This window comes from Paramisgurnus dabryanus, chromosome 17 (assembly GCF_030506205.2).
Source record: "Paramisgurnus dabryanus chromosome 17, PD_genome_1.1, whole genome shotgun sequence".
Classification (NCBI taxonomy): domain Eukaryota; kingdom Metazoa; phylum Chordata; class Actinopteri; order Cypriniformes; family Cobitidae; genus Paramisgurnus; species Paramisgurnus dabryanus.
Genome location: NC_133353.1, coordinates 5,396,760 through 5,410,888, shown reverse-complemented (window position 1 = coordinate 5,410,888; position 14,129 = coordinate 5,396,760). Strand labels below are relative to the sequence as shown.

Here is a 14,129-nt window from a genome sequence, read left to right as displayed (position 1 = left end):
TTTTTTGAAAATGCATGTTTTTTAATATATGACCTATAACAAAAATAACAAATACAACATACGTTATAACATATAATAATAATAATAATAATAAAATAGGTAAAAGTAAAAAATATATAAAAAATGTAAAAAGTTTGGCCTGCATAATTTTTACATTTTTAAAATGGCCCTCGAAGAGGCGTAGTTGAGACTCCTGCTCTACGTCATTTATAGGTTGACCTTCTTTAAACAAAAATACTAATAATAATCAGACAATTTAACATAATATCATTGATTTATACTTGCAAATTTGACCATATTCCTGTTTTATTTCCCAACACTTTTTCTTCTTCTAATGCATTTATTCTTAAAAATAAAAGTGGAGTAATCCTTTAACATCTTAAGAACCTTTCTGTTTCACAAAAGGTTCTTTATTGAGAAACAAACCAATAAACATAATGTGTCAGGGTTTCTAACACAGCAGACCAGAGATCAGAGGGTTTAAATAAATATTATGGTGTTTTCCAGAGTCTACATTAGCCAGGGTCCATGGATAAAAAACATCTAACAAACCAAATCACAGCAAAAAATAAGAAAAGAAAGGGAAGAAGAGCCAATGGCCACTAATCCTGGAAATGAGAAACCTGCTGAAGCACAACGAGGCAGAATCGTGCTGAATAATTATTAATTCTACAGCGCAGCGCTACTGGATTCACGGGGTACTGCAGAAATTCATTACTCGACTACTGAAGCAACAACCTTTACCAGCCGTATAGACCTGCATAAGATTACAGGTAGGTTATATGCCCCAAAACTTTATCCTTTTAGATGCCAAGCAGCCATGGCAAAATGTAGAAGGGTTTTTAATTTGATATGGCATTTTGTGCCATTTCTAATGAACGTCATATCAGTATACATTCGTGGCATTAATACGAGACTGTGACCTTTCCAAGCGTAAAACCATTAGTATCACCATCACAGGATATAATCCTATTTGTCACAACACATGAGGATAAGTGTGAATTATTAAAGAAGACCTTCACTTATTGTAATCTATGATTAAAAAGAAAATAAATCTCAGGGGCTCTGTGAGTTAAATATTTCTTTCATGGTCCGGGGCGTCTCAGTCTGTGAAAATTACTAAGACGCCATTAGACCCGACCATCTGTGACTGTAATCAAGCTAAATGTTTTTGTGATAACAACCTCGAAACAAACCAATAAAACCTACTGTAAACTCATTAGCCTATAGTAACTCAGTGTTAATTGAAATAAAGGTACAAAATCGGTCCCTGGTTTTAGTTTTGTACTTAAAGTGTGCACATATTAGATACCCAAAAGGTACATTTTGGCACCAAGGAACTGGAACAGATTTGGACACTCTCAGAAAAAGGTACAAAAGGTAATACCTTTTCAAAAAGTACACACTTGTATCTAAAGAGTGCATATTAGTACCTTAAAAGTACATATTGTTACCTCACATGTATGCACCTAAATGCACCATAAAAGACCAAATCCTCTCTCATTTGTAAGTCATTTTGGACAAAAATGTCTACTAAATGAATACATGTAAAATGAATAAATGTTTTAGATATGATAAGGGTCCCTCCTGATGTAAGTCTATAGGAATTTTGTACATTTGTGACCAGTGGTGGCCAGTGATTTCTATTCCGAGGGGCGCGAATTCAAAATATGTGTATGGTGCATCATGTGAACCTATATGCATTATGCATCATGTCAAAATATGTGCCTGCTGCACATGCGTCGAAAGGGTTTATAATAAAAGAGACGCTCACGTCCACAAAATACTTGCCAATTTAACACTAAACTCTGATTACTCAAATTTAAGCTAGTATCCGGCCAACATGAGCGTCTCTTTTATCATAAAACCTTTCAAAGCGTCTGCAGCAGGCACATGTTTTAACATGCCGCGTGATGAACATAGATTCACATGACGCACTGAAAACATATTTTGACATGATGGGCTAAATACATGTTTTGACGAGCTTCACATCGTGCACCCTCGAAAAAGATGTCATAATTTGCATGGGTAGATTTGTAAAGCCAACAATGCATTGTATGGATCATAAAATCCTTGCCAATTTAACACTAAACTCTGCAAGATTAAGCTATCTGGCAAACATGAGCGTCTCTTTTATCATAAAACCCTTCAAAACGTCTACAGCAGGCTCGTATTTTGACACGACGCGTGATGCACAAAGGTTCACATGACGCAACAAACACATATTTTGACATGATGAGCCACACACATGATGGGCTAAATACATGTTTTGACAAGCTTCATGTTGTGCGCCCTCGAAAAAGAAGTCATAATTTGCATGGGTAGATTTGAAAAGCCAACAATGCATTGTATTGTGTCAAAATTATCAAATTTTTAAGGTAAAAAATCATTAGGATATCAAGTAAAGATCATGTTCCATGAAGATATTTTGTTATTTCCTACAATAAATATATATAAAAAAATATTTATCATTAGTAATATGTGTTGCTAAGGATTTGATTTGACCAACTTTAAATGTGATTTTTTTCAATATTTTGATTTTTTTACCCTCACATTCCAGATTTTCAGATTTAATTGTATCTCGGCCAAATGTTGTTCGATCCTTACTCATTATTCAGCTTTCACAATTTCGAAAATGGACCCTTATGATTGGGTTTGTAATAGAGGGTATTCTTTTAGCATGAGAGATTTAAAGTAATTCCACTGTAAGGTTTTAATTATAAAAAAATGAAAGCAAAAGAAACTTTCCAATGCTTACCAAAAAATCTGATTGATCAATGACCACAATAAAAAAAATTATAACATTAAAAGTTGTTCCATATACTACATCCTAGACCCAAAAACAATCTGCACTTCCTGTTAAACCATCCATAAATAACACATACCACAACCTGTTAATGAGAAGAGACCGATCAGAGATATGGCGTAACAGCTGTCATGCCTTCGGGATATTTTCCAGACCGCTTAATAAAACCTGGCCAGCATCTGAAGCTCAGCTCAGTCTCTCTACACTTGAGTTTGATGATAATTGCACGTTTCGTTTTATTTTCCAATTAACTTTCCATCGAACAGCGGACAAAGAAGCAACATTAGTGAACTGCAGCAGTACAATAACTGATAGACAACGTTCAAGGTCGCAGGATACGTCACTTGACGCCGTTCTTCAGAGTATGATGAATGTTTTCACAAATGCCGTTTGCTCACAATGCAATGAATTGTCTTGTTGCCATGGCATTTAGCACTTCTTCTTGAATTGGGTTCAAAGGGGAACTAGAAAGTAATCCAACACGCCATTCACCACAAAAGTGCAGATCGATACCATTATCCTCATCTAACCGAAAGAGGGGTGAGATAGAGACTCCTGCACACCTGAAAGTGAATCCAATGAATGCTCATGATAAAAAGATCTCTCTAAGAAAAAATGTGAACACTACAATAAGGTTGATTTTGTTAACGTTGGTTAATGTTTTCGGTAAACGATAACAATGAACAGCTTCAATTTTGTTTACTCATTGTGAAATTAAGGTTGAAAAAAGTTTTTACATGTTGTTTATGGGTAATTGGCATTTTTGTTCAGTTTCCATGCGTTCACTCCACTTATATTTAGATTAAAGTAGCTATTCAAGTATTTCACGGCTGTAGTTACATCAAACGCACACATGTATTATGGGTAATGATAAATGATGTATTCATGAGTTTATGGATTAAATTTGCATCTGACACAAATCATCATTAGGTAGTGCACTGCTAAAATGCTGTGCATGAACAAAACGCCTCTTGTTCCTATAATAATGTTGAAGAGCAGATGTTTATGCAAAAAAACTAAACATAAATGATAAAATCAGTTAAAACTGTATATTGTGACTCAGCTGCTGGTTCACAGATCATAAAGGAAGTGAGGTTTGAAACGAGAAGCATCCATCGCTCCATGACAACAGATGGTCGACTTAAAGAACAGGCACAGAAGGATTCAAAGCAATTGGTGACCACCACAGTGACCAGCACTGCAAAAATGGCCCATTTCTGCTTTGCGGTCACATACTGAGATATACAACATCTGAAATGGGAATGGTTTTGATAGCCACATATTAGCAAGGCACCAAAGAGCACAGGAAAACGTGATAAGACTGAACTATTTAACTGATAAGAGATGAAAAACTAAGAACTCCCTTTGAAATTATACAGCTTTGAAAAGGTGTGAGCAAACATAATATGACCAATTCCAGCATTATAGATGTGACATTTTCAGTAAAAGATTAAAATATGATTTTTTTAGAGAGTGTATTTATTATCAATATATTGAACCATGCGTTTAGAGACCAGACATCAGAAAAATATCAGTCTGCATGTTTTCTTTTTCAGATGAGGAAAATATATGTTATGGATGTGACAAAAAAGGACACCCACATATTTGGTAAAAACATACTTTGTAGGAATTCTGTGAATTTAAATGCAAAACAGAAGCAATAATACCCAACACATTGAGAAGAGACGGCTATTCTAAGAACAAATATTAATTCTATAATTTAATGTATGTAGTATTATTTTTATTATTTATATAATATATCTACATAATATTTATTTTATTTTTATTTATGTGCATGCATTTATGAGGAAGAAACAACATTATGTATGTGACATTTGTCTGTTGGATGTGAGAATACTAAAAGCTGCACTTATTTCACTATGGAAAATTATTTCAGACCTTGTATTTAAGCCGCTATCAGTTTGGTTAAAAACTTTTGGTAAAGACTCATTTTTATGGTAAGGTTGACATTTGACAAGGCATGGAATTGCTCATATACATTCTGATAATTATGCATGCAATTTAATGTTTCAGACCCACACCTTAGTTAACTTCAAATTCAAGGACCTTCCAAAAATTTTAGAGGTGCAAATCCCCCTCAAATTCAAGGAATAACTGTGTGGATACATTTTGAGTGAGAGCAAGGTTACATTGTGTTCCCTTTAAAGATACATTGTTACAGTTCCCTTTTGAGGGAACTCACGCAGCGTCACTGCGGTGGCACTTTGGGGACGCCTCCAGGGGTAAGTGCGTCTGAATGTGTATATCAAATTCAACCAATGGTGAGGCTTAACAACAAAGACAGGGTGACAGGAGCCTGGAAGTATTTCGCTATCTGAAATATTGCCAAAGACGGCGTTACAGGGACGGGGAAGTATGGCAAGGGAGACGCAGCGTCTCATTCCCTTCTTTGGAAACAACAGTTACATACATAACCCAAGACGTTTTCATGTGTCAAACACAACTATGCAAAAAAGCATTTTGGTATGAATCAACATTCGCATACAGACGATATAAGCTTTTAAACCGAACATTTTAGCACATGTGCTTAAAGTCTAGAATTTTTATGATATTATCCTACACCACACAGGGAATAATACAGATTTTTTTTCCAGAAAACTTCTTACATAAAATAGATTCAAGCACTTTCAATGACCTGTATCTATGTATGTATATTTTCAAAATCTTCCCAGGGCCTTGAATTGTTTTCCCCAGATTCACAAACTTTCAAGGATTTCAAGGATCAGTGGGAACCCTGATGTTTGTATTAATTTATTTTTATTGATTATCTACAAATAAAGTAACAAAAATCTGTTTTATATATCAATACATTTTATAACACATAATGATTTGTTTACATAATTCACAAATATATTTTTTGACTATTTTCTGTGTCGCACACTTCAGTCAGTCTCTCTCATGAAAAGATGCCATAATTGTTTGTTTGTTTGTTTGCAGATATCCAGCTATTGAACACATGCAGTTTTGGGGAGGAACCCGCGACTCCTTTTTGTGCCCACCCATAGTCATTAGCACCCATTACAAATAAAGACTTACACGTAACAGAGGCACAAAGCAATTACCCTTTTCTTTGATGTTGCCTTAATTTCATTTAAAATGTCCCTTGATTTCGATTTTTCAAATAAACAAACACAAATGATTAGCTTTTAAAAGCAAAATGTTGTGAACCACACATTTGTGTATGACATCATGTCCTGTTTGTGTACCTATAGTTCAAGAACTTATGATTCATGTCAGGTCATCTACATAAGGGCATGGAGGAATAATTTATGGGTTAATAGTGAGAATAAAAACCACAAATATTTTTTCTTGAGGTAAAGTGCTGCTATGATGCTCTGAGGTTGAAAGTGCTTTCAATGGTTGCTATGATGTTTTTTTGTGGTTGCTAGGGGGTTACTTTTCCAGGTCGAAAGAGTTCATACCAACTATATGATAACTTAAGACTGGGCCTCATGTCTACAATAACGTCAACATCATAACCTAGATATGTAGAAATTAGGGATGCACCAATATATCAGCAGATAAAAGCATTTTTCTCACTATTAGACATCAGCCGATTAAAAAAAAAGATATCAATCAATCAAAAGGGAAGGGAAACGGATCAGAATTTATGCTGCACTAGTATAGTGATCAACCAAGCACCACTTATAATAATGATAAATTAAAATATATATTATCATAGATCTAGCAAATAATAAAAGAAATTATGAAGCTATAAAAATAGTTACAGCACCACAGCAATGCGTAATTCAGTCTAAATGCATTATGCATTCCCACTGTGCTTGAAAAGGCTTTTAAATGAATATGATCACAGCTGAACAGATCTGCAGCAGAGATTCGAGCATGACTCCAAGCTACTGTAATTGAAAATGAGCAGTTCAATAGCAGAGCAGTCATGCATTGCCCGCTGTTTACTTTGGCTTTATCCAAGGTCAAGAGATACGACAACAGCATATACAATTTTATTATTTTGCACTGGAAGCTCACTGCCAGCATCCTCATTATCATACATGTCTTTAAAGGGGACATACCATGAAAATCTGACTTTTTCCATGTTTGAGTACTATAATTGGGTCCCCAGAGCTTCTATCAACCTAGAAAATGTGAAGTAGATCAACCCAGTATCTTAGTTTTTGTAAAGCATTCTCTGCAAGCATGTGAAAAAACAGCTCATTGAAATGTGGCTCCCCTTGTGATGTCAGAAGGGGATAATACTGCCCCTTAATCTGCACTATCCAAACACGGCACTGCCATTAAGTGCAGAGATCAGCTCATTTGCAGGTAAAAGGACACACCCAAAAACGGCACATCTTTGCTAACACCTACAAAGTGGCAATTTTAACATGCTATAATAATTATCTACATGGTTTTTGAGCTAAAACTTTATACGCGTCCTCTAAAAAAGTCTTGTGAAATGTCACCCTTAATCCATCGCTCATTGGATAAATCCATTTTGCCTTATATGTACAGCAGGTGCACCTCTTTTACAAAGTACAACCATTAGTATTCATCCAGATTCATGCAGTTTACTTTTAAGTTCCCTATGTGCTATGCTACAGGCCACATTACTCCTAAATGAAGCAAAAAAGAACGAGTCAACATCAGCATATGTTGCATTACATTGAAGTGTTAAGCATGAACACACAACATTAATGGCACATTGCGAGATGATCAGGAAAAAACAAATATAAGTTTGTTTATTACTGGGAATGACCAACGTGCATCCAAAATAATGTGGGCCTACTTTTGCTGAAGTAGCACTGGGCTTTTACAAACATGAAATATTATATTCTATAAGGTTTGTTTAACAAACAGAAACATGTTTGTGCTGTGTTACAAACTTTGCAATAACACAAAAAATTCTTATTTTTAGACCAGCCGCACAGAGGGATCACTGCAATACAGCGCTTTTATACTGCGGATTATTAAGCTTTTGTTTCCATGCAGACGTCTCTCTACAGACGAGGTTATCAGTGGGACTAAAGCAATAATCTCTGGCCAGAAATGACAGTCTTTCGTGCCCGTTTTTCTGCGGTTTCTTCCTCTCGAGCGGAAAGATCCACTCCCCAAGGTCAGAGATGGAAAAGCATTGAGCGGGAGTCAGGAAAATGACATACCTGAAATTTGATGAACGGCCAAACGGCAAAAAGCAGATGGCAATTAATACCTCAGCAGGGAATAGATAAACAAGAGAAAGTGAAAAGATAAAGGACTGATACTTGGGTATGCATGCCATGCATGTATTTAGATGATACTCTAAAAACTAGTGCATGGGAGAATTAGCTTAACTCCATTTAAAAATAAAGTAGGCGTGCATAAATGATCTCTGAGAATAGTTTATGCTCTGTGACAGACACTTTGGAGTCAAACTGCATACTTTAAGAGTCTTAGGAAGTAAGAAAATGATGCATTTATTGCAGACATGTATGATAGCTTGTAGGTAATAATCTACCTAAAATGTTTTATTAACCCCACAAATTTTGGAAAAAAATCCTGCCCTCACACGCTGGGGGTGTGTCCGCTGTCAACGATTAAACCACGCCCACTTGCGGGAAAGCTGCCATCTCTCTCAACTTTAAAATACCACTACAACCTGGCTGTTTCTCAATGTCAAGGAAGAATCCTCGGAAGCCAGAATTTCTGGGATGCTACGCCATCGACATCCGAAGGACTGTTCCAATGTCGAGGATCCTCGGAATTGCAACCAAGGACTGAGTCCTTTGTTCGAAAAATATCCCATATACAGGTAAGGATGCATATGTGTATCCTTAGCGCAATCAAATCACCCACAATCCTATGCGCGCAGCGCCGAAAGCACACCTTTTTACTGACGTAATGATGCAATGACGTGCGCTTGCTAGCCTGTTCCAGTTACGTCTTTTCCAAATTCTAAAGAGGAGCCTCGCCTAGCCTCTGAAGGAAGTGACTTGAAAAGACCAGTCCTGCCAAGAAAGTATCCTTGAAATTGAGAAACAGCCACTGAATGGATGCTCGCGATTGTGTTAGGGGCGGAGCCATGCTCGGTGGCTTCAGTGCATCATCGAGCTACCGTTTTAGCCCCGCCCAAATAATCCTAAACAGAAATGTAGAAAAACTGTTTAACTACACAATTCACAGTCCTCACAGCCTTTGTAATGTGTTTCAGCAATACATTTATAATGTGTTCAGAAACAATTATCTGAAATTACTTTCAACAGACTTTAAAGAATATGCATTTGCAGCAATTCCAAAACCATTTTAAAGTCGAGGTAAAATCAATATTGACCCCATGTCCTTAATACATGTAAAAAAAAAATGCTTGTAATCTTTAACCAAAATGCAAATTAACTTGCTATATAAAACTTATAATATAGAAGTCTTATATTGACATCCCATCCCCAATGGGCGCATTGGCTGGTAACACTAACCATAGCCAAATAGCTATTCAGTCAATATTGTCGGATAATATAATATAAATAAGATTTGATGACATGATTTATGACAGACTGACTCAAAGATAAATGTCTTGATGAAAAGCAAGACCACTTAACTTAAGTTAAGTGTCTTTAATGGTTTGACAAATAAAACGATGAGAGAAAAAACTAGTAGACAATTAACGTTACTGTTTTATAGGTGGGATTTACCAGCAGACAGACGTTTCAACGTTTTAGCGCCATCTGCTGGCTCGTGAATACAAATTTAGAATGGTTTAATGGTTTGTTGGTTTATTAAACACATATTTATTCTCTAAGATGGTACACAGTAAGATTGTAATACATATTTATTTATATTTGTTAAAAATTATCTATGACAGTACAAAAAAACAGCACTCACATCCATGCAATAATTCATGGATCGTTCAAAGTTCCCTAAGACCAACAGCTCCACCTAGAGGCCGCAATCAAATACTTTATGCAACAACCCACAGTGTGCTGCTGCTGTCAATTTGCTAGCACTGATGTCAAGAAAATCTGTCCATATTGTCAGTCATGGCATGAGAGTGCATAAAAAACAGATAGCACAGAGGTCGATTATTACTGAAAACGTTTTTAATTAAGGTCTAGCATGCAAGAATCAACATGCTGAAAAACACAGAATACATCACAAAAATTTTAATGTATTTTATGTTTTTTTCAACAGAGTACGCATCGATGTAACCCTCTGCATAACTCTTATATTCGTTCAATAATTAAACAGCCTTCTTACCTCTTGAGACAATTATGACATGTAGTTTTCAAGAAACTCTTCGCTATGCAGAATGCAAAAGGCTCACACGAATGAATAACCTCTCCGACTTTGATTTCACGCAGAGCCCGTAAACCATTCCCTTTACCCTCGCTAAGAAATCGCTCGATATTTACAGCCATCATAACATCACTTAAAACGCACAGTTGCAGCATCCATGTGTTAACTCACACCAGTAATGTCAGTACGATTCAGTGTGTTTGTATTCATGCAAGTCCATTTGACACCACACTGCGCATTTCCCCCAAAAAAGTGTGCAATGCAAAACAATACAATTTAACAAATAATATATTTTTTATTATAAATACATGTTTATATTTAAAAATAGCTTATATTCAGACGAGTAGACCGCTTATTGCATTTATAAAATAACATTTTAAAACTATAATATGCGCACATTTGACGCACCTTTGATCTGACCATATTTGGGCGTCGCAGGAATATGACGTAGATCATGCGCCTCAACCAATAGCGTTGCGAAACTGTCAGGTCAACAACGTGCGGATTCAATGTCACGGACTCGTGTGGTGTGCAGCATGAACAGCATTATTAATGTAGATCTCTGGACAAAAAGCGCATAGTTTGAGGTTAGTTTGCGTTAAATTAATGATTAAACATTTATCTTACAACATAATGCACTCGTTTGTTGAAAAAGAACGCGTTTAACTAACGAGCACGTTTGCCGCAGATGCATGGGATAATCTGCACATGATAATGTTGTATTTATACCATTGTGTTTTTTATTGTAAATGATACAGTTTTTGGCAATTGCCTGCTTAAAGTAGAAAATAATAGCCAGTATTTAATGGCTTTTTATTTACATTTTAAAGGAAGAGGTATTAAGACATTTAAAGGGATAGTTCACCCAAAAATGAAAAATCTGTCATCATTTTCTCACTCTCATGTTGTTACAAACCTGTATAAATGTATTTGTCCTGATGAACACAAAGGAAGATATTTTGAGGAATGTTTGTAACTGAACTGATCATGAGCCCCATTCACTTCTATAGTAGGAAAAAATAATACTATGGAAGTGAATGGTGCTCATAAACGGTCTGGTTACAAACACATCAGATCAAAGAAATTTATACAGGTTCGTAACAACATGAGAGTGAGTGAATGATTTTTGGGTGAACTATCCCTTTAAATTGTATTTCCTCAAAAAAAGCATGGAAATTAATGAAATATAAGTGTGATGGAACTTAATTATTACAGTTATTAATGTTAATTTACATCTTATAATAATATTATAACAATTGTTTCTTTTGTTTTCATGTCAAGTCTATATTTATGCCTTTAGTGCCCATATTATTTTTTCATAAAACAGCTTTGCCGCAATTGAATTGATAATTTACTATAAGAAAAAACTATCGTAAGTGGAAAAAATCAAGTTTTTTTTTTTTGCATGTGATTTTAGGGCTCTCCAGCCCTGCAGTGTCGAAATGGCAACATGTGGAGGATGTAGGCTCTTCTTTCTGACTGTAAGAACTCTGTGTGGAACGTCAAGATCTGCATCTCCCCACACGCTGCCTTTAACAAAACACAGGACGTTATCCACCTCCTCCAGAAGTTACTCTCTTGATTCGTTTACTGGATCAAAGAAGAGCCCAGTTCAGTCAGGCAGGCCAGAGCGAACATCACCGTCCACAGGAGGCGTTCAGAGAAACCTCTCAGCTGTAGCCGTACCTCTGAAGGGTCAGTTTCGTCCCCTCTGCCGCTATGATCTTTTAGATCTGGGCGATGTGAATGAGAATGCACAGAAAGCACTGGTTTGTAAAAGTTTAAGGAGGTTTATAGTTGACCCTACACTTGCAAGAATCGTTACTGACCATCTCGCTGAAGACATTGAAGATGGGAAAGCTGTTATATTTGAATGTAACCCAGGTTTGTGTCTTCGATCAACAGTATGATTTTTGGATATGGTTAAACGTAAGTAGTCCCTGTGTAGACCTGGGATTTATCTTTTTTCGCAGGTCCTGGTGTGTTGACGCGAGCTTTGTTGAATCGTGGAGCTCAGAGAGTCGTTGCTCTGGAAAATGATGCACACTTTCTTCCTGAGCTGCAGGTAGATTTTGTGTTTTGGAAGGATCTTGAGTTTTTTTTTTTATATCATCTTAAATGTTTAATCCTTGATCTCAAAGGCTCTGGAGAGGCATGTGGAAGGGCAGTTGGATGTGGTTCACTGCGACTTTTTCAAGCTGGATCCCATCGGCCACGGCAGCATGAGACCACCTGCCATGTACTCGGAGAAGCTCTTCTCTAACCTTGGCATCTCTGAGGTGCCGTGGTCATCAGGTTGGTACTTTTCATACCTGTCAGGAAAATTAAACTTACTTAAAGTATTTCAAAAATAAAAAATACCCTTAACCTTCATGATGGGATATAGGTCAAATACAGGACTTGTTAACCTCACAATTTTTGGTGCAAGCAAAGTAGGGCTAATTATTAAAAATGAGGCATTTTGAATCAAGTTCAATGTTTATTTTTATTGAGACAGATATCCCAGTGAAGGTGGTGGGGATCTTCTCTCAAAAGAACGAAAGGAGCTTGTTGTGGAAGCTGATCTACTGCCTGTTTGAGCGCCTGTCCATATTCCGCTATGGACGTGTGGAGTTAATCATGTTTATCAGCAAGAAAGAATACACAGTGAGTTCATATGACTTTAATAAAATAACCAACAGTGGTTGAGGTCCAGCTGAGTCACCATTATGATTCTTTTGTGACAGAAACTAGTAACCCGTCCAAGAGATTATAAGAACTATCAAGCTTATAGTGTTCTGTGGCAGATGGCTAGTGACATTGAGTTACTACATGAGGTAAGACTATAAGACATTTCATGTTTCCGTCATTGTTACTGTTTTGAGGAATGTTCCATTCATGTTTCTGTTTTGCTTTTATTTTCAGGAGCCGTTGTCATCTTTTTTGACAACCAAGAGAAATGGGACATCCACTACAAAAAGCACCGTAAGTATTGCCACATGAAAAGGCATTCAATTATATCAGTCTACAAATCAACATATGATACCAGTACTTCCTGAAATGTGTTTACATACTGCTGTTTGTGTACGTGGGTATGAATCAACATGTTTTTCTTATTTAGTAACATGCAGATGGCTATCTGCAACATATTTTGCTGTTATTTTAATTGGAAAAACACAAAATGTGTTTTATTACAGGAACAGTTCATCAAAAAATGAAAATGAGCCCATATTTTACTCACCCTCAAGCCATCCTGGGTGTATATGACTTTCTTCTTTCAGCCAAACGTGACTTATTTTTCGAGGGCTCACGATGCGAAGAATGTGCATCATGCATCTTGTCAAAATAAGTGCTTGCTGCACACCCATCAAAAGGGTTTATGATAAAAGTGAAGCTCGCGTTCACAAAATACAGACGATATTCCAGACTTTAACTTGCCACATTTATCACACAGCTATCCCAGGGTGACAACCTCTGTCTGGTTCGCATGACACCACGTGAAGACTTATTCAACTCTCACCTCACACCCTTGAACGGCAGCACTCTGGTCATGATGGTGAAGCAGTGTCTTGCCAAAAGGAGAAGCAGATTGATTGAACAAATAAAGTATGTTCATTATAAAGAATATTCTTAGTGTTACTGTTTACACACACATGCACGTCAATTTAAACAAGTGTTTGTTTTTGCCTGCTGTCTTTTAAAGCTCATGGAATCCTGGAAGCGGACCAGAGCTCATTTCAAAACTTGGCTTCCTTGAAGACACTCTGACAGGCGACGTCTACCCTGAGGAGTACAAGCGTCTGTTTGAGCTCATGGAGCAGTCAGGGAACTTTGCAGAGAGCTGGCTTTACGAAGAGACCTTGGAAACTAAGAACACTGGACATGGGTAGCAGTGTCTGGACATACTGCCTGCAGGACTTTAAGACTTTTAGACAAAATTATGTCTTATTTTGAAGAGACAGTGAATGCATGAGAAACAAATGGGGGGTGTGCTGTAAGTACACCAGCTACCTGCTTGATCTCTTACATGAACAGTGGGAATTATTACATTTTCAACGTTAAAAAAATAAAAATGGCTAATGATTAGGACGATACCAAT

General features: G+C 36.6%; 2 protein-coding genes across 2 annotated transcripts in view; one reads left to right on the top strand and one right to left on the bottom strand.

Moving 5' to 3' along the window:
- Nucleotides 1–10,270, bottom strand: part of smyd3 (SET and MYND domain containing 3) — a 170,388-nt gene extending 160,118 nt beyond the window's left edge. Inside the window, exon 1 of the mRNA XM_065253580.2 lies at nt 10,013–10,270. Within this exon, the coding sequence (XP_065109652.1) occupies nt 10,013–10,206 (194 nt within the window). The 5' untranslated portion in view covers nt 10,207–10,270. The remainder of the gene's footprint in view (nt 1–10,012) is intronic.
- Nucleotides 10,271–10,510: 240 nt separating this feature from the next.
- On the top strand, nt 10,511–14,124 carry tfb2m (transcription factor B2, mitochondrial). Its single transcript, XM_065253572.1, has 9 exons — nt 10,511–10,638; nt 11,469–11,935; nt 12,025–12,116; nt 12,193–12,346; nt 12,549–12,697; nt 12,778–12,867; nt 12,956–13,015; nt 13,485–13,636; nt 13,734–14,124. Exons 2-9 carry the CDS (start codon nt 11,494–11,496, stop codon nt 13,918–13,920), a joined length of 1,326 nt encoding a protein of 441 aa, XP_065109644.1. The 5' UTR covers nt 10,511–10,638; nt 11,469–11,493; the 3' UTR covers nt 13,921–14,124.
- The last annotated feature ends 5 nt before the right edge of the window (nt 14,125–14,129 follow it).

What these genes read in the sequence shown, in the direction of transcription:
- tfb2m (XM_065253572.1), top strand. Translation starts at nt 11,494, where the DNA reads ATGGCAACATGTGGAGGATGTAGGCTCTTCTTTCTGACTGTAAGAACT. An exon ending in ACTTTCTTCCTGAGCTGCAG is followed by an intron (nt 12,117 to 12,192) that starts GTAGATTTTGTG and finishes TTGATCTCAAAG; the next exon opens with GCTCTGGAGAGGCATGTGGA. An exon ending in TCAGCAAGAAAGAATACACA is followed by an intron (nt 12,698 to 12,777) that starts GTGAGTTCATAT and finishes CTTTTGTGACAG; the next exon opens with AAACTAGTAACCCGTCCAAG.